Source organism: Bos javanicus, chromosome 5, assembly GCF_032452875.1.
Source record: "Bos javanicus breed banteng chromosome 5, ARS-OSU_banteng_1.0, whole genome shotgun sequence".
Lineage (NCBI taxonomy): Eukaryota > Metazoa > Chordata > Mammalia > Artiodactyla > Bovidae > Bos > Bos javanicus.
In genome coordinates this window covers 27086304-27106427 of record NC_083872.1, presented here as the reverse complement: position 1 = coordinate 27106427, position 20124 = coordinate 27086304, and the positions used below count along the sequence as shown (strand labels likewise).

General features: G+C 46.5%; 1 protein-coding gene and 1 pseudogene across 4 annotated transcripts; both read left to right on the top strand.

The window, feature by feature from the left end:
- The first annotated feature begins 73 nt into the window (after nucleotides 1–73).
- On the top strand, nucleotides 74–9811 carry AMHR2 (anti-Mullerian hormone receptor type 2). 4 transcript variants are annotated; one of them, XM_061415924.1, is made up of 11 exons: nucleotides 74–649; nucleotides 932–1114; nucleotides 1324–1515; nucleotides 1785–1859; nucleotides 2005–2123; nucleotides 2219–2449; nucleotides 3736–3850; nucleotides 3993–4165; nucleotides 4317–4464; nucleotides 4651–4787; nucleotides 6218–9811. In XM_061415924.1, exons 1-11 carry the CDS (start codon nucleotides 598–600, stop codon nucleotides 6425–6427), a joined length of 1635 nt encoding a protein of 544 aa, XP_061271908.1. In that variant the 5' UTR covers nucleotides 74–597; the 3' UTR covers nucleotides 6428–9811. The 4 variants fall into 4 exon arrangements, with proteins under 4 accessions (XP_061271908.1, XP_061271907.1, XP_061271909.1 ...); XM_061415923.1 differs by having other exon boundaries at nucleotides 4317–4476; XM_061415925.1 differs by lacking the exon at nucleotides 4317–4464 and having other exon boundaries at nucleotides 6218–6308.
- Nucleotides 9812–18686: 8875 nt separating this feature from the next.
- LOC133247296 (3-hydroxyisobutyrate dehydrogenase, mitochondrial-like) lies at nucleotides 18687–20124 on the top strand (annotated as a pseudogene).

Below are 20124 nucleotides of genomic sequence, written 5' to 3'. Positions count from 1 at the left end.
AATTTTGATAACATCAAATCTACCTTCATACACCTATTTTCAATGTGATTTTTTAAAAACTCTAATTTTATACAGCTGCTTTCCTGACCCTTGAGTTTAGAAAATCAGGTCAACTCAAAAGTCTAGGCCTGTGAAGCCTGTCTGTGCCCACAGAACCGCAGATCTGAGCCCAGAAAATAAGAGGTAGAAGGGCTTTTGGGAACAGGTGAATGGCTCTGAGCACTTAACCTCACTTGGGTTTCCAGCCTGGGAAGAGCTGACAGCAGCCAGCACTTTTTCCTAGGGTCAGCAAAGGGCAGAGGTTTGGCATCACTCTGTTCTCAGTGGGAACTCTAAGGCCCCCTCCTCCCACTTTACAGAGAAAAGAGGAGGTGGCTGAACAGAGGAAGATACAGGACTGGTTCTCTGCTCCTCCCTCTCTCCCTGCTTTTCCCCACACCCATCCTCTCCCCCACAGCAGCCGTCTCCCCCACAGAGACAGGGAAGAGGGAGGCGGGTGGAGTTGGGGGCTGAAGGATCAGAAGCCCCACGGTGCTCTGTGTCTGAAGGAAGCTCTGGCCAGGGACAGCTGTGCTGGCTCCTGCTGCCCGCTCCAGCATGATGCTGGGGGTCTTGGGGCTCTGGGCACTGCTTCCTACAGCTGTGCAAGGTAAGTGTCTACAGGGAGAAGCAGGGTCTTTCCAGCCACCCATCGTGGGAGGGAGCACTTGAAGAGTGATGAGTGGAGTGGGTGAGTGAGGGTGAAGGGTACAGCCAGGTGTTCCCTTGGTGGGGGTCACGTTCCAGGCCTCTGCTGACCCTGTTTCCTCCTGTGGCTTTACCAGGCTAGCTCTGCAATACGAAACATGTTTTGTCTCTCTCCCGGCTTCTGTCTCTGCCCCTGCATTCACTCCCATCTTGACCCCTCCCCTCCCCTTACCCTGGCCCGCAGCACCCCCCAGCAGGCGGACCTGTGTGTTCTTCGAGGCCCCTGGAGTGCGGGGAAGCACACAGAACCTGGGGAAGCTGCTGGATGCAGGGCCGGGCCCCCCCAGGGTTATCTACTGCCTCTACAGCCGCTGCTGCTTTGGAATCTGGAACCTGACCCAAGACCAGGCACAGGTGGAGATGCAAGGTGAACGGCGCAGCATCTGCCAGGCATACCCGGGTGGGAGAGAGGCTCATCCTGGGTGGGGGTGGCCGCTGAGGAGGGCAGGAGAAATGGAATGTGTGGAGGGAAAGAAAAGGCTGTGAGAGATGGAAGGGATGCCCTCTGTGTTCCCAGACCCGTACACACTCTGTCCCTCCCTTTCTCTCCTCCTTCTCCCAACTCCTCTGCGTCAGGATGCCGAGACAGCGATGAGCCAGGCTGTGAGTCCCCCCGCTGTGACCCAAGTCCCCGAGCCCATCCTCGCCCCAGCTCTACTCTCTTCACCTGCTCCTGTGGCGCTGACTTCTGCAATGCCAATTACAGCCATCTGCCTCCTCTGGGGAGCCCTGGGACACCTGGTTTGGAGGGCCCCCAGGCCATTTCAGGTAGCCACCCAAGGTGCTGGAGCCAGGTGGGGGCTGGGGCCCAGGTTAGATGAGAGGTTAGAACCAGGGCCAATTCTCACCCTACCGCTGTCCTAAGCTTCCCTCCTCCTGGCCTTGAGAAGTTGGTTGCCCTGGTGACTGGAAGATAAGGGGGCTTGTGACCAGGGTGGGGGTGGGTAGAGAAGCAATTCTCTGAGGAGAGGGAGAGAAACAGAGAGCAAGGTTTGGGGCAGGGCTCACCCAGTCTTCTTTCTTGCTCTAACCTCCAGGGGAGTCCACCTGGATAGCGCTGCTGCTGCTGGGACTGCTTCTGCTGCTGCTGCTGCTAAGCAGCAGCATCTTGGGTACTACTCTACCCCACCCCACCTTGTGATCCCCCCCCAAGGCACTGCTCCAGCGCTCTGACCCCTCTCCAGGCTCTCCTGACCCCCATCACTTCCCAGTCTCCATGCCTGGGTACCCTGACCCTAAGGCTGTTCTCTGCCCCAGCCCTGCTGCAGCGGAAGGCCTGCCGAGAGCGAGGTGGGCCAGAGCCCGAGCCAGAGTCAGATTCAGGCAGGGACTGGAGTGCTGAGCTGCCGGAGCTGCCTGAGCTGTGCTTCTCCCAGGTGCCCAGGGATGGCGGGGAGGGGGCCTCTGGGCACTCTCAGAGAGTGTGCTGGAGAGGAAGCCCGGCCCAAACCCAGCACTGTGTCCCCACCAGGTCATACGGGAAGGAGGTCACGCAGTGGTGTGGGCTGGGCAGCTGCAAGGCAAGCTGGTAGCCATCAAGGCCTTCCCCCTGAGGGCTGTGGCCCAGTTCCAAGCTGAGAGAGCGTTGTACGAGCTGCCAGGCCTACAGCATGACCACATTGTCCGCTTTATCACCGCCAGCAGGGGCTGCCCTGGCCCCCTGCCCTGTGGGCCCCTGCTGGTACTAGAACTGCACCCCAAGGTGAGGACCAAGGACTGTCTGTGTGTGGGAAGGTGGGGCGGGGAGTGGTGGCAGCTAGGCCCTGTTGAGGCTTGTTCCTTTGCTGTAGATTGCCTTTTCTCCAGAACATTAAATATGCTTTTTGTTTTTTTTTTCTTTTTATTATTATAAGCAGTACTTGCTAATAATTTTGACTTACAATATATAGACAAGGAAAGGGAGAAATCAAAACAATTCATATTCCCAACCTTAAGGAAAACCAATGTTAAAGACAGATCTCTGGGCACAGACTTCCAAATTCATTCATCTATCCATTCAACTAATATTGATGAACAATATGTTGCTGGAAAAAAACACACCCAGCCCCTGCCCTTTCCAGATTTTACAGAGTAGTAGGGGAGACAGAACGGGATCAAGCAAACACAGAAAGAAATGTAAAGTGTCAAGTGAATTAAGTGCTGAAAAGGTCCTATAAGAAAAGACTAAGGAGGCGTAACTCAAAGGGAGGATCATGAGCAAAAAGGATGAAGAGAAACAGATAGGCAGGGGCAGACCGCACCAGCCTTGTAGGCCTCTAAGGACTTGGGATATCGTCACCTACAGTTCCTCCGCCTCTGAAATCTTGAGTTCTGGAAAGTCTCTTCTTTGACCATATACCTCACAGCCCAGCTCAAAAATCACCACTTTTTTGGTTTTGTTTAACTTTCCGGGCACACTGAAGGCGCTCAATAATGTCTGTAGAATGAGGGACTCCACTGTTCCTTTCCTCCCAGCTGCTCCACACCAGCTGCTCTACCCAATGGCTCTCCCCACCCACGCCCTGCTACGGGGTGACACCCCAGGCCAGGTGACTCATGCGGGTGCCCCCACCTAGCCTACTCGGCCTCTTCTGTCTTTATCCCAAGTCCTGTGAGGCAGTATAAGGTGGTTAAAGGTGAGTGATGCTGGCAGTCAGACTGCTGGGGGGTCAGGTTGTACAACTCTCTTGCCCAGGGATTTCCAGCAAGCTCCTCATCCATAAAACAGGAATGACAAGAGTACCCACCTCCCAGGGTTGTAGTGAGGGTTACAGGAGGCCTGGCACGTGCCAAGTGCTCAGGATACTTAAACTAGAGCTACTATTTTTCCTGTCAATCTGAGTGATGTACACCCTCACTCCTGCATTGCCTACTGCCGTGCTCTGGGTGTGCCGTGTGTAAGTCTGCTGGGAGACGCGGAGGGAAGTCTGACAATTGATCTCTGCTCCTTGGGGTGAATCAGCCTCTTCCAGCTTTGTGTGTCCCCCTCTTTTCTCTGCTTCTCCCCAGGGCTCCCTGTGCCACTACTTGACCCAGCACACCAGTGACTGGGGCAGTTCCCTGCGGATGGCACTGTCCCTGGCGCAGGGCCTGGCGTTTCTCCATGAGGAACGTTGGCAGGATGGTGGGTGAGCTGGGGGCCAGAAGTCATGGGAGTCAGGAGCCATGCTGCTGTTTCTGATTTTCCCTTAGCTTGGAGGGGAAGGATTGGGTCAAAATGACAAAAGAAGAAGATCCGTGCCCCTTCAGCCTGGCTTCTCCCACAGGCCAGTACAAACCAGGTATCGCCCACCGAGATCTGAGCAGCCAGAATGTGCTCGTTCGGGACGATGGGTCATGCGCCATCGGAGATCTGGGCCTCGCCTTGGTGCTCCCTGGCCTCGCCCAGCCCCCAACCTGGGCCCCTAGTCAACCCCGAGGGCCGGCTGCCATCATGGAGGTCAGTACTCTGGAGGAGGGAGAGACCCAGGATGGTGGTGGTGGTGCTGATGACGGAGCAGCGACAGTGCGGCAGCACCTATAGTGTACGGGGTGCTGCTGAGTCTAGTCGGGGGCTTGAGGGTTGCCATGGAGATGATCTTGCCGTCCAGGCTGGTACCCAGCGGTACATGGCACCGGAGCTCTTGGACAAAACTCTGGACCTTCAGGACTGGGGCACAGCCCTGCGGCGAGCTGACATCTACTCTCTGGCTCTGCTCTTGTGGGAGATTATGAGTCGCTGCCCAGATTTGCGACCTGGTGAGGATGGATGTGACAGCGGCCCCCTCCCTGCCCCCCACTGCCCCCCGCCCCCGTGCCCCACGTGCTCATTCTAGACTCACCTACATCCTGACCCAGGAAGCTCTACCTTTCTCCCTCTTGGTCTTTCTACAAGAAGGCACCCCTTGGGCTACCTGACATCTAGCCTCATGTGCCTTTTCCCAGACAGCAGACCACCACCCTTCCAGCTGGCCTATGAGGCAGAACTGGGCAGCGCCCCCACTGCCTGTGAGCTATGGACCTTGGCGGTGGAGGAGAGGAGGCGCCCTCACGTTCCATCCACCTGGTGCTGCTTGACCACTGTAAGAGGGTGCGGGCTGGGGGGCTGGGGACCTGGAGAGTCTCGACATGGGCTTCAGGGACCTATGCACCAGGACAGCCCACCTGTTCCTATCCCTTCCCGTCTCCCACCACTCCTGGCTCATGTTCAGCTGGAGCTGGGCAAACTTGCTCTGTACTCATGTTCATCCCTTTCCACTGTAAGCCTCACATAGCCCGTTCCTGAGACACACACCTTCCTCTTGCTCAGGTTTGCCTTGTCCATGCCTCTTCTCTCCATCAGCAGTTTGCCCTGTTCCTCAGTTCCTTCCTCCAGGAAGCCCTCCTTGGCTTTGCTTCTGGTCTGAGCTCTGCCCCCAAGATGGCTGCTTTCCTGGTACACTGGAGCCCAATATTTGTTTTTTAACATTTTTTTAAAAGTATTTATTCATTTGTTATTTTTGTGTATGCTGGGTCTTCACTGGGGCGCTTGGGCTTTCTCTAGTTGCGGTGCGTGGGCTGCTCGTTGCGGTGGCTTCTCTTGTTGAGGAACATAGGCTCTGGGCCAGCGAACTTCCTTAGTTGTGATGCATGGGCTTATTTGCTCCACACCATGTGGAATCTTCCTGGACCAGGGATCAAACCTGTGTCCCTTGCATTAGCAGGTGGATTCTTAACAACTGTACCACCAGGGAAGAATAAATTTAAAAACATTTATTTATTTGGCTGCATCGGGTCTTAGTTGTGGCACGTGGGATCTCTGTTGCGTCATGTGAGATCTTTCACTGGGGCACACAGACTCTCTAGATGTGTTCCTTGGGCTCCAGAGCATGCAGACTTAGTAGATGTGACTTCTGGGCTTAGTTTCTCCGAGGCATGTAGGATCTTAATTCCCCCACCAGGAATCGAACCTATGTCCCTTGAATAGCAAGGCAGATTCTGAACGACCAGACCACCAGTGAAGTCCCCTGGAGCCCAATATTTAATCCAATAATTTCCTCATTCTGTTTTACACTTCTGTGTTTCTGTCACGACCCAATTAAAGCCAGAACTAGGGATAAGGTTAAAACAGTGCCTGAATAGTGAAATTTCAGGGTTTCTGCTGAAAACAGTTTCCTTACAGGAGGCCCCTTCTGCTGCTACCTGATCTGAAGTTTCCACTGCTCAAGTGTCTGTTGGGTTTGGTAACAAAGGCTAGGTATTGTTTGCAGAAGACGCTGGTTGCCTGAGAGAAAGGAGCAGTTAAACCATTAATGAGTCTGAACTAGCATCTCAGAGGAAAAGGTGGACTCTTTGGAGAGAACTTTTCTCATAAGAGAGGAAATGAAAGGCGTGATTTCGGTGAAAGGGAGGAAGGAGGCTCCAGGAAGGAACAGTAGAGGAGTGTTGAGACCTGGGCCATCAAGGATGCCTTTTAACGCTGGGGCCACTCAGGGTTCTGAAGTAAAGCCTGCCTCCCGGTCATTCTTCCCAGGACCCTGGAGGCCTGAGAGAGCTCCTGGAGGACTGCTGGGATGCAGACCCTGAAGCGCGGCTAACAGCTGAGTGTGTACAGCAGCGCCTGGCTGCCCTGGCCTCTCCTGAGGAGGCCCACCCCTTCCCTGAGGGCTGTGCTCGGGACTGCTCACTTTGCTGCCTGGAAGACCATTTCTCCACTCCTCCCGTCTGCCATTCTCCCCAGTAGGCTGCAGCTGAGTGCCTGCCACTTCACGGTTCAGCAAGGCCCTTTTTCCAGAAATCCTCAACCTACCTGGACTACTTCTCCTGTGTAAATACGCATTTATGTAGATCCTGTGTTTGTTGTTGTTGTTCAGTCACTAGATCGTGTCTGATTCTCTGCAACTCCATGGACTGCAGCATGCCAGGCTCCTCTGTCCTCCACTATATTCTGCTGCTGCTGCTAAGTCACTTCAGTCGTGTCTAACTCTGTGCCCATAGATGGCAGCCCACTGGGCTCCCCGTCCCTGGGATTCTCCAGGCAAGAATACTGGAGCAGGTTGCCATTTCCTTCTCCAATGCATGAAAGTGAAAAGTGAAAGTGAAGTCGCTCAATCGTGCCCGACTCTTAGCGACCCCATGGACTGCAGCCTACCAGGCTCCTCCATCCATGGGATTTTCCAGGCAAGAGTACTGGAGTGGGGTGCTATTGCCTTCTCTGACTATATCCTAGAGTTTGCTCAAATTCACATCCATTGAGTTGGTGATGCTGTCTAACCATATCATTCTCTGCTGCCCACTTCTGCTTTTGCCTTCAATTTTTCCCAGCATCAAGGTCTTTTCCAGTGAGTTGCTCTTCGCATCAGGTGGCCAAAGTATTGAAGCTTCAGCACCAGTCCATCCAATGAATATTCAGGACTGATTTCCTTTAGGATTGACTGGTTTGATCTCCTTGCAGTCCAAGGGACTCTCAAGAATCTTCTCCAGCACCACAGTTCAAAAGCATCAATTCCTCTTGCTCAGCCTTCTTTATGATCCAACTCTCACATCTACACATGACTACTGGAAAAACCACAGCTTTGACGATATGGACTTTTGTCAGCAAAGAGATGTCTCTGGTTTTTAATATGTTGTCTAGGCTTGTCATAGCTTTCCTTGTAAGGAGAAAGCATTTTTTAATTTCATGGCTGCAGTCACCATCTGCAGTGATTTTGGAGCCTAAGATAAGAAAATCTATCACTGCTTCCACTTTTTCCCCTTCTGTTTGCCATGAAGTGATGGGACCAGATGCCATAATCTTAGTTTTTTGAATGTTGAGTTTTAAGCCAGCTTTCATTCTCCTCTTTCACCCCTCATCAAGAGGCTCTTTAGTTTCTCTTCACTCTTCTGCCATTAGTGTGTATCATTTCCATATTTGAGGTTGTTGATATTTCTCCCAGCAGTCTTGATTCCAGCTTGTGATTCATCCAGCCTGGCATTTCACATGATGTACTCTGTATATAGGACTTCCCTGGTGGCCACCTATTTCCCCCATAATTTAGTTTCAACAGCACTCTGAATAATCTTTAAACATAAGTTTCATTCTGTCTTGCCTCTGCTCAACAGTCCACTTGCCTTTTTCATGACAATGCTGTGAGCACTATTTACCAAGGGCTCAGAGAAGTTTAGAATGTGTTCAAGGTCATACAGACTTTAAATAACAAAAAAGGGATTTTCAGCCATTAAAAGTGAAGTTTATGCTGGAAATAGAACTGCCATACGACCCAGCAATCCCACTGCTGGACATACACACCGAGGAAACCAGAACTGAAAGAGACGTGTACCCCAGTGTTCACTGCAGCACTGTTTACAATAGCTAGGACATGGAAGCAACTTAGATGCCCATCAGCAGATGAATGGATAAGAAAGCTGTGGTACATATACATAATGAAATATTACTCAGCTATTAAAAAGAATGCATTTGAATCAGTTCTAATGAGTTGGATGAAACTGGAGCCTATTATACAGAGCGAAGTAAGTCAGAAAGAAAAACACCAATACACTATATATTAACACATATATATGGAATTTAGAAAGATGGTTACGATGATCCTATATGTGAGACAGCAAAAAAGACACAGATGTAAAGAACAGACTTTTGGACTGTGGGAGAAGGCGAGGGTGGGATGATTTGAGAGACTAGCATTGAAACATGTATATTATCATATGTGAAACAGATGACCAGTCCAGGTTCGATGCATGAGACAGGGTGCTCAGGGCTGGTGCACTGGGATGACCCTGAGGGATGGGATGGGGAGGGAGGTGGGAGGGGGGTTCAGGATGGGGAACACATGTACACCCGTGGCGGATTCATGTCAATGGCAAAAACCAGCACAATACTGTAAAGTAATTAGCCTCCAATTAAAATAATAAAAAAGTGAAGTTTATGGAAACACCACAAATAATTAGAAACAGATAATATTATATGAACATATGTTGACAAGCCTAGGGTTATGTTAAAACAAAGATAAACCTATGATCACAAGAAAAGCAAACAAATACCAATTTTTTTCAAAATACCCAACCAAAACTGTCAAGATTATCAAAAACAAAGTCTGAGAAACTGGCACAACCAAGAGGAGCCTAAGGAAACACATGACCTCTTGGATAAAATCCTGGAATAGAAAAAAAGGACATTGGGTAAAAACCAAGGAAATATGAATAAAGTATGGAGTTAATAATCCTGAATCAATATCCGCTTATTTGGGTAACAAATGTACCATACTAATGTAAGAGTTATCAATAGGGGAACAGGGTATGGTGAATATGAAAACTCTGTATTACCTTCTCAGTTTTTCTGTAACTCTAAAGCTGTTCTGAAAAAATAAAGCTTATTTAAAAAAATAAAAACTATGACTTGCTTCAAAACTGTGGAGAGGCCATAAATATAAAAAAAAAACAAGGGGAGGCTTGTCGTAAGCATTACGATGTTTACTTGCAATATTTTGAGTGGATGTGCTGTAATATGTTGTATTGGAGGGATCACTAACAGGAAATTCAGAAAATCTACATGATAATCTTGGCTCTTCTAACTCTGAACTCTTAAGAGTTTATTTATTTAATTTTCTCAGGAAGTTGAATGAATGATTCTCTTGAGTAATTTCCAACCCTATAATTCCACCATTCTATGATAAAATATTAAAGTCCCAGTTTTAAAGATTACTTCACCAAATGCAGTATATGACTAGTATGGCATTGCCATGATTAGTGATTCCATACTCAGGGAGATGCAGTATACAAATAAATAAACTTCTTATAAACTTGGAAACAGAAATCTATGAATAGAATGGCTCATGGGAGGGAAACCGTGTGGCTGAAGACGGGTAAAACGATAGAAAAGGACTGATTTTTTTTAACCTCTTGAATTTTGAATTTTTTGCATATTTTGTATATTAAAATTACATGTTTACTTATTAATTTAAAATGTCTATGCCTAGTGAAAAAAAAGACTGGATGGAAGTATTCCAAAATAATAATTAGTGATTCTGTTTGGTGATGGGACCTCAAAAGCAGTCTTCTTTTTCTTTCTACTTTTCTGTGTTTTCCAAGTTTTCTTTAAGTCTTATGAATTCCTTACAGGATCTAGGAAAAATATGTAAATGAATATGCTATCACCAGAAAAAATTCTTAGAAAAAAAACCCCACAGGTCACTTATAGCACCCTCCTTTGGCACTAAGGGACATGATTTGTAGCATATTTTGTGCTTATTGATACAGTGTTTGCTGAAGTTGTTTCATTTGTGACCATCATATTCTCACCTAGTCTGTAATGGGAAGCATGGAGAGCATGGAGGAGCACAGTTTATATTCTTTCTGGTTTTGTTATAGCACCCAGTTTAGGACTCAGGAGTCCTGAGTTCCTAACCTGGATCTGCCACTAACTTGGGTGGAATATGCAATATGCCATTTCTCCTTTTTTTTCCCCACTTATCCCTTGTTAGCATGCAGGATCTTAGTTCCCTCACCAGGGATTGAACCCATGCCCCCTGCTCTGGAAACGCAGTTTTCACTAGACCAACAGGGAAGTCCCCTGCCCCCACCCACCTTTTTTCCTTTTGTCCTGTGCCAGTTTAATGCCTTCACATACTGCCATAGGCCTGCCTACCTACAGTTCTTAGAGAGCAAGCAACAGATGTCTCATGCTGCTTTATATGTCTATAGTGCCTTCCTCCGGAGAAGGCGTTGGCACCCCACTCCAGTACTCTTGCCTGGAAAATCCCATGGACAGAGGAGCCTGGTGGGCTGCAGTCCATGGGGTCGCTAAGAGTCGGACACGACTGAGCGACTTCACTTTCACTTTTCACTTTCATGCATTGGAGAAGGAAATGGCAACCCACTCCAGTGTTCTTGCCTGGAGAATCCCAGGGATGGGGGAGCCTGGTGGGCTGTCTATGGGGTCACACAGAGTCGGACATGACTGAAGTGACTTAGCAGTAGCAGCAGCAACAGCAATGCCTTCCTCAGGTGTAGGAAAACAACTACAAATATTCTATATCTTCAACCTCTTCTCTGAATGTCCTCTTTTCTTTCTCCCCCCCGTTAAAACGAACCTTGCTTTTCCTGGAGTGTTAACTGTTTTTTCTTTCACAGACACTGGAGGAAGGTGGATATTTTCCTTGCTCTCTGTTGCTGCCTCTAGACCATTGCTCTTTCTCCTTAAAAATCCAAACTTCTCTGAAGTGCATGCCATCAGACCACATGATCTGCGTTGTGGTTATCTGCAGACCTCCTGGTCACTTGTGTATTTGTTGAATATTTTAGTATCTGGTCAAAGTCTTTTTCTTTTCATCATTACTTTTATCATCATTCTTAGTGACTTAAGTCACTATTTTAATCCTTTCATCTTGACCTTTTTCCTTCCAACAAGATTTTCCTTTACCACCCTTAGCTACCAAATCTGCTTCAAGCATTCCATTCTTTGGGTACCAACTCCTGCCTTTTCAGCTCAGTTACTCTAGAAAGCCTCTATTGGCACATCCAATCCATTCACCCTGTCACTTTTTCACTATTCATCTCACCCCTTAAGTTTTCTCTTCTTTGTTCAATTTATCTTCCATGGTCTTTCGTTATAATCGCTACATTCTCAACAGTCTTGCCCCTCTTTCCATTTCTCTTATATTTTTGCAGGCAAACATCATCCCAAGTTAAATCCAGTTCTCTTCCTTTTTCACAGCTGTACCCAAGCATTGGCGTTTAACTGGAAGCAGCTACCACCTGTGCTGACGGGTCTCGCTTTACATGTGGCCCATAGACTTCAAGTCAGTCCTCCATACTGACCGACAATCCTAATACAGCCCCCTAGTTAATTTATTTGCACACTTTATGAGATGACTATTCCTGACCTTCTTCCTCCACCTCACTCTCAACTGATAATCTTGCTTATTTCCCTGAAGAAAAAAAAGATCAGGAGCAAGCAGCAGAGTCACATTTTCCCCCTCACTAAATCTACCAATGCATTTACATCTAGATCTGTGGACTCTGATTTCCCTCCTGTAACAATAGTAACAGCTAACACATGTAGTCTAGGGGTTACTATATGTTCAGCAGTGTTCGGAGTCCTGCATATATTAAGTCATTTAATCCTCACTATGAATTAAGTATTATTATCCCTCACTTTAGAGATGGGAACTGAAACAGGGAAATTTCTTTTGAATTACCTTGTCCAAGGTTACAAAGAAAGTATTCTGGATTCAGAGTATAAGCAGATAGGGTAGGGGTATCCGTGGAGAAAGAGAACCAAGCATGACTTTTCTGACACAAGAGAAGTCCTTTTGGCCTAAGCCATTTTGTGATCTAACCTTGGCCACAGTGCTTGTCCTTGAACAGGTCTCAGTATTCAATTATCTTAAGGGAAATGAGGGAATGTAGGAATGAAAGAAAAGCAGTCAAGAAACAATAGTTCAGGGTAAGTACCTTGGTAGTCCAATGGCTAAGACTCTGCATTCCTCATGCAGGGGGCCTGGATTCAATCCCTGGTTGGGAACTAGATCCCACATGCCACGATTAAGAACTGGTGCAGCCAAATAAATAATTTTTTTTTTTTAAAAAGAAACAATAATCCAGGGATAAAACAGAGTCCCAGTTCCTCGTCAAGGGGTATACATAACAATCTGATACACAGCCTTGAGTTCTGCCGGCTCCCACCAAGGTGGAGAATGGACTAATGACGTTGACCTTTTCTGACCCTTATGACTTCAACCAACTAAAGCTTGGACTCTGTCAACCTCTGCCCCACTTCTATGCGGAATTCAACTCTGTTCACACCACTTCATGAATATGCATGTACAATTAGCTTAAAACTTCCCCAGTCTTGCTGTTCAGGGAAACACTACTTTGGGACAGATTCCCAGTGTTCTTACTTGCTGCAGGCAATAAATCCTTCCTTCTTCTATGGCTTGGTTGTGTCTTTTGGCTTGACACCTACCAAGAGGTGAACCCAGTTTTCAGGTAACAAGAGCTCATGCTTGGTATTTCTCTGGTGGTCCAGTGGTTAAGCGTCCGCCTGCCAATGCAGGAAACACGGTTTCGATCCCTGATCTGGGAAGATCCCACATGTTGCAGAGCACCGAGGCCTGTGTGCCACAACTACTGGAGACCATGCAGCCTACATCCTGTGCTCCCCAACAAGAGAAGCCACCGCAATGAGAAGCCTGAGAACCCCAAGCAGAGAATAGCTGCTGCTTGCCACAACTTGAGAAAGCCCACGCGCAGCAACGAGGACCCAGCACACCCCATAATAAATAAATTTAATCAGAGTAAAAAAAGGAAATACACTGCAATGGGAAAAAGTCTCTTCAGCAAGTGGTGTTGGAAAAGTTGGACATCTGCATGTAAATCAATAAAATCAGAACACATCCTTACACCACACACACACACACACACACAAGGGTCATTCTTTCAACCACTACATTGTATTAAGTGAACTGTCCTATCTAGGGTCAATGTTTTCTCCTGTAAACTTGAACCCCTTTTTTCCTGGTCACTTAGGAACTTTGCTCCTTTGGTTATCCCTTCCATTTTTCTCTCTACTGGATGATTCCCATCAGTTTAAAAACATGCTTTAAATTCTCCCATCTTAAAAAGTCCTTCCCAGACTTCCCGTCCTCTTCTCCCCCGCCCCCCACCCCCACCCTCTTATGATTACTGCTCCATTTCTCTGCTTCCTTGCTTACTAACACTGCTTGGAAGAATCACTTTTATTTGCTGCCTCCACCTTCTCACATATCATTCTCTTCTCAAATTGTGGCAAGCAAAATTTCATCCCTAGAATGTAATTAAAACCACTCCTAAAAAAATTCACTGTTCTTCAAAATCCAATGGCCAGTTCTCAGTCTGCCTCCTACACAATTTATCAACAGCATTTAAACATTTGATAGCTTCTTCCTTGAATCCTTTCTTCACACTTTTCCTCAGATTTCCCACTTACTCACTGGGAAAGGGGAGAATCTATCCTTTCTGTATCCAATTTCTAAATACTGGCAGGCGGGAGTTCAAGTTCTGGGCCTTTTTTCCTACTCTGGCTACCCGTGCCCCCTCACCGATCTTACTAGCTCCTTTAGATACCCCAATAACTCTGGATTGTTTTCTCTTCAGACAAGACCTCTTCCTGAGCACCGAATTGCCTTCTCAACATTTCCACTTGGATATGATAGGTTTCCTAAACTTAACCTTGTCCAAAAATACTTACGTCTGCTCCTCCCCCATCTTCATCTCAGAAAATGACACCATTATTTCCCACTCAATATTCTTGGGTTTATTCTTGATTTCTCTATTCCTTTCACCTCTACATCCAGTCCAAGCCTGCTAAGTTCTACCTTAAAAAAAAAAAAAAAGAACCCATAAATCAACTATACTTCAATTAAAAAAAAAATACCCAGAGTCTGGGGGCTTCCCTTGTAGCTCAATTAGTAAAGAATCTGCCTGCAATGCAGGAGATCCAGGTTTGATTCCTGAGTCAGGAAGATCCCCTGGAGAAGGAAATGGCAACCCACTCCAGTATTCTTGCCTAGAGAATCCCATGGACAGAGAAACCTGGTGGGCTACAGTCCATGGGGTCGCAAGAGTTGGGCACGACTTAGCAACTACACCACCACCACCACCACCCAGAGTCTGACACTGCTGATCATCTCTACCACTTCCATCCAGGCCACCACCATTCTCCCTTGGACCACAGCAGCAACCTCCTAACTGGGTTCCCTGCTTCACTTTAACCAGCTCTCTCTATTTTGTTCTTTTATTATACAGTAGCCATAATAATAATAATAGCAATTTCATAATTTATATAATAATGTTATTACATATTTATTTATATTCTGCCTCTACCACCAAGATATTACCTCTATGAAGGCAAGGATTTTTTCTTCTGTGTTTTCACTCTGTCCCCAGTACCTGGCTAGCTTGAGAAGTATTTGTTGAATGAATGAATGACAGAAGCATGGTAAATCATTTAAGACTTAATGAATGAGCAATATGAGCTTTAAAAGCATTATTTACATGCTTTTTAAATAATCTGAGTTTAGGGAATTTCCTGGTGGTCCTGTAGTTAGGACTCTGTACTTCTACTGCAGGGGGCATGGGTTTGATCCCTGATCAGAGAACTAAAATCCTGCAAGCTAGGCTTCCCTGGTGGCTCAGTGGTAAAGAATCTGCCTGCTAATGCAGGAGACACGAGTTCGATCTCTGGTCCAGGAAGAACCCATGCAACTAAGCCCAGGAACCACAACTACTGAGCCTGTGCTCTAGAGCCTGGGAACCTCAACTACTGAGCCCACGTGCTGCAGTTACTGAAGCCTGGGACCCCTAGAGCCTGTGCTCTGCAATAAGAGACGCCTCTGAAATGAGAAGCCTGCACACTGCAACGAGACAGTAGCCCCCATGCAAGCCCCACAACTAAAGAAAAGCCCACGCAGTAAGAAAGACCCACCACAACCAAAAACAAATAAAATAATTAAAATCCTGCAAGCTGCACAGTGCAGTCAAAAAAAAAAAAAAGAAATCTGAGTTTCAATCTGAGGAAGAATTTCCCAACTAGCAGGTAAGTGAAGAGAGGTATGGAGGATACGGGCAATCTATAAAGGTCCTGCAGGGAGATTAAAAATCATCCTGTGTGAAAGTCGTTTAGTTGCATCCAACTCTTTGCGACCCCACAGACTAGATACAGTTCATGGCATTCTCCAGGCCAGAATACAGGAGTGGGTAGCCTTTCCCTTCTCCAGGGGATCTTCCCAAGCCAGGGATCGAACCCAGGTCTCCTGCATTGGAGGTGGATTCTTTACCAGCTGAGCCACAAGGGAAGCCGAAGAATCCTGGGAATCACCTGAATCTAACAGTAATAGTTCTTAATATAAATGAGAATCATGATACTACTACATGGTAGCATATAAGTGCTTATTATGTGACAGATACACAATTATCTAATCACAACCCTATGAGGTAGGTACCATTGCCACTGTTTTACAAATGAGGAAATTGATGATCCAAGGGGTTAACTTATTCAAGGTCACACCTAAGTGTCAAAGTCACGATTTGAATCCAGGTCTGTCTGACTAACTCCAGAACCATCATGCTCTATTCCTCCATTTGTTCATTCATTCATTCATATAGTTATTTAACAGTTTATTCATTGATACCCTCCTATGTACCAGGCACTGTGTGAACTGTTACCTGTGAAGTGTCCTTCCTTTCAAGAAGCTTACAGTCGAATGCAGGAAGCTAACATAAAGTAATTACTCATTCATGCATGATTATAAGCTGAGATAGATATGCTAAAGGGAAGGCAAGGATCTACTAGCGGCTACAACAAAGGAGTTTACCTGACTAGAGTATCAAGGAGGCTTCCCTGAAGAAGTGATCCTGGAGCTGAGGGCTGATGAATGAGCAGGAGTTAAGTAGGCAAAGTGGACAGAAATGGGGAGAGCATTCCAGGCTGCAGGGGCAGCAAGTGCAAAAGCCCTCCTGCAAAAGGAATCAAGATTTTCTGCAGGGAAGAAAGAGGCCTGGGGGCTGAAGAGCAGAGAACGAGGGGTGAGAAGTATGAGAGGAGAGCAGAGAGGCAGTACGGTCAGACACTGCAGTAATACGATGTTGAGTTTTTTTGGTTTGACAAGTTGGAAGAAACAGACACTTATACAGCTGGTGAGGTGAAAGTGAAAAATGAAAGTGTTAGTTGCTCAGCCACGTCCAACTCTTTGTGACCCCATGGACTGTAGCCCGCCATGCTCCTCTGTCCATGGAATTCTCCAGGCAAGAATACTGGAGTGAGTAGCCATTCCCTTCTCCAGGGGATCTTCCCAATCTAGGGCTGGAACCCAGGTTTCCTGCATCACAGGCGGATTCTTCACCATCTAGGCCTCCAGGGAAGCCTGGTGAGAAGTAAATAAATATAACCTCTATGGAGGATAATTCATCAATATCTATAAAAAGCCAAAATATGTAAAATGACATATCAGGGTTATTTATTCCAGCATTGTTTTTAGTAGCAGAAGATTGAAAATAACACAAATCTCTTTTGATTGGTTAAACTGATTATGGTACATCATATAAAAGAATAAAATGTAGTTGTGAAAAAGAGTGAGGACATACTCTCTACTGATATAGAAACATCTCCAAGATATATTTAGTGGGGGAGAAAAGTTGCAAACTAAACTCTGCATAGTTTGCTGTTTGTATATATTTAAAAGAGGGGATATAAATTTATGTCGGCATTTGCTTGATTATAATGAAGAGAATGTGGAAATGTATACAAGAAACCAATTATGTGGTTATGTGTGTTATGTGAGTTGGGAAGGTTGGGTAAATGGAGAACCGGAGTGAAAGGGAGACTTTTCCCTTTATACCACTTGGTCCTTTTTGGTTTTCTAACATATTACCTATTCAACAAAAATGAATACATTCATGTAAAAATAGTTTCAACCTTTGTCTAAAGGATAATGCAATGCCGCTGAAGAATTTTAAGCAGCAGGGTGATGTCAGAGTTGGCTTTAGAAGACAATTTCCAAGGTTGAAATGTGGAGAATGAATTGAAAGAGGGCCAGAGTGGATGCTGACAGGACAGTCAATGAGACACCACTTCATTCGCACTAGAATGTCTATACCAATAAAGACAGACAGTAACAAGTGTTGGCGCAGATGGGGGGAAATTGGAACCCTTATACATGGTTGGTGGGGATATAAAATGGTGTGGCTATTTTGGTAAATAATTTGGCAGTTCCTCAAAAATGTTAAACAAAGAGTTACCATCAGTTCAGTTCAGTTCAGTCGCTCAGTCGTGTCCGACTCTTTACAACCCCATGAATCGCAGCACGCCAGGCCTCCCTGTCCATCACCAACTCCCAGAGTTCACTCAGACTCAAGTCCATCAAGTCAGTGATGCCATCCAGCCATCTCATCCTCTGTCGTCCCCTTCTCCTCCTGCCCCCAATCCCTCCCAGCATCAGAGTCTTTTCCAATGAATCAACTCTTTGCATGAGGGGGCCAAAGTACTGGAGTTTCAGCTTTAGCATCATTCTTTCCAAAGAACACCCAGGACTGATCTCCTTTAGGATGGACTGGTTGGATCTCCTTACAGTCCAAGGGACTCTCAAGAGTCTTCTCCAACACCACAGTTCAAAAGCATCAATTCTTAAGTCCAACTCTCACATCCATATATGATTACTGGAAAAACCATAGCCTTGACTAGATGGACCTTTATTGGCAAAGTAATGTCTCTGCTTTTCAATATGCTATCTAGGTTGGTCCTAACTTTCCTTCCAAGGAGTAAGCCTCTTAATTTCATGGCTGCAGTCACCATCTACAGTGATTTTGGAGCCCCCAAAAATGAAGTCTGACACTGTTTCCACTGTTTCCCCATGTATTTCCCATGAAAGGATGGGATCAGATGCCATGATCTTCGTTTTCTGAATGTTGAGCTTTAAGCCAACTTTTTCACTCTCTTCTTTCACTTTCATCAAGAGGCTTTTGAGCTCCTCTTCATTTTCTGCCATAAGGGTGGTGTCATCTGCATATCTGAGGTTATTGATATTTCTCCTGGCAATCTTGATTCCAGCTTGTGCTTCTTCCAGCCCAGCATTTCTCATGATGTACTCTGCATATAAGTTAGATAAACAGGGTGACAATATACAGCCTTGACGTACTCCTCATGACCCAGCAATTCCTCTCATAAGTAAATACCTAATAGAATTGAAAACATATGTCAGTGCTCATGTCCCATGCACCCTTGCAGTCAGTGGGTGAGCTAGGGCAGCAAGGCAGCCTCCTTATAGCCCTGTGGAGTGCCTCTAGCCTCCTTACTGGAGTCGCTGGCAGGGGCCAGCCTTGCAGTGGTGTGTTCTACATCAATGGCTCCAGCTGGATTCATTGGACTAGGCAAATGGGGCATCCCATGGCAAAAAAAAAAAAAAAAAAAAATATATATATATATATATATATATATATATATATATCCCATGGACATGGCTATCCGCTTGTTATTTATGATGTGTTTCCTGACGCATACAGAGAATTTCTAGATGCAAGTGAACAGGTAGTGTCTTCTCCAGCAGATATAGCCGGCAAGGATAGAATTATTACAACGTTGCCCACCAGTATCAATGGAATAGAAGCTTATTCTGGAGCAAATGGGATTCCAAAAAAAGCAAAGTAAGGCTCACTATTAATAGACTCTAGTACTGCTGCTGCTGCTGCTAAGTCGCTTCAGTCATGTCCGACTCTGTGGGACCCCATAGACGGCAGCCCACCAGGCTTCCCCGTCCCTGGGATTCTCCAGGCAAGAGTACTGGAGTGGGTTGCCATTTCCTTTTCCAATGCATGAAAGTGAAAAGTGAAAGTGAAGTCGCTCAGTCATGTCCGATTCTTAGTGACCCCATGGACTGCAGCCTACCAGGCTCCTCTGCCCATGGGATTTTCCAGGCAAGAGTACTGGAGTGGGTTGCCATTTCCTTTTCCAATGCATGAAAGTGAAAAGTGAAAGTGAAGTCGCTCAGTCATGTCCGATTCTTAGTGACCCCATGGACCGCAGCCTACCAGGCTCCTCTGCCCATGGGATTTTCCAGGCAAGAGTACTGGAGTGGGGTGCCACTGCCTTCTCCGATAGTTTGGCAAGATTGGCCAAAGAAGTTGAGAAAATGGGAGCAATTTTCAGGGTTGCCCCTGTTTCTGGTGGTGTGGAGGCTGCTCAGTCTGGGGACCTCACGTTTATGGTGGGAGGTGTGCTGTGCCAAGTTGCTTCAGTTGTGTCCTATTCTTTGTGACCTTATGGACTGTAGTCCACCAGATTCCTCTGTCCATGGGGATTCTCTAGGCAAGAATACTGGAGCGGGGTGCCATTTCTTACTCCAGGGAATCTTCCTGACCCAGGGATCAATCCTGTGTCTCTTATGTCTCCAGTGTTGGTAGGTGGGTTCTCTATCAATAGTGCCACCGGAGGAGTCACAGACCAATTTGCTGCTGCCCAAGAGTTGCTGGGGAGCAAGAACTCCAATGCGCTGTATTGTGAAGCCTGTGGGCCTGGGCAGGCTCTGAGGATCTGCTACAACATACTGTTAGCTATTGGTATGATTGAAACTGCTGATGCTATGAATCTGGGAATCAGGTTAGGACCTGACCCAAAACTCTTGGCCAAAATCCTAAATGTGAGCTCAGGACAGCATTGGTAAAGTGCTGCTTATAATCCCATATCTGGGGTGATTGATGGAGTTCCCTTCCCTAATAACTATCAGGGTGGATTCAGAACAACACTCATGGTTAACGATCTAGGATTAGCACAAGACTCTAATGTTAGCACAAACACACCAATCTTTCTGGGCAGTCAAATCCATCAGATCTGTGTGGATGATGTGTGCAAAGGGCTGTTCAAAGAAAGCCTGCTTGTCCGTGTTCCAGTTTCTATGAGAAGAGGAGACATTCTGA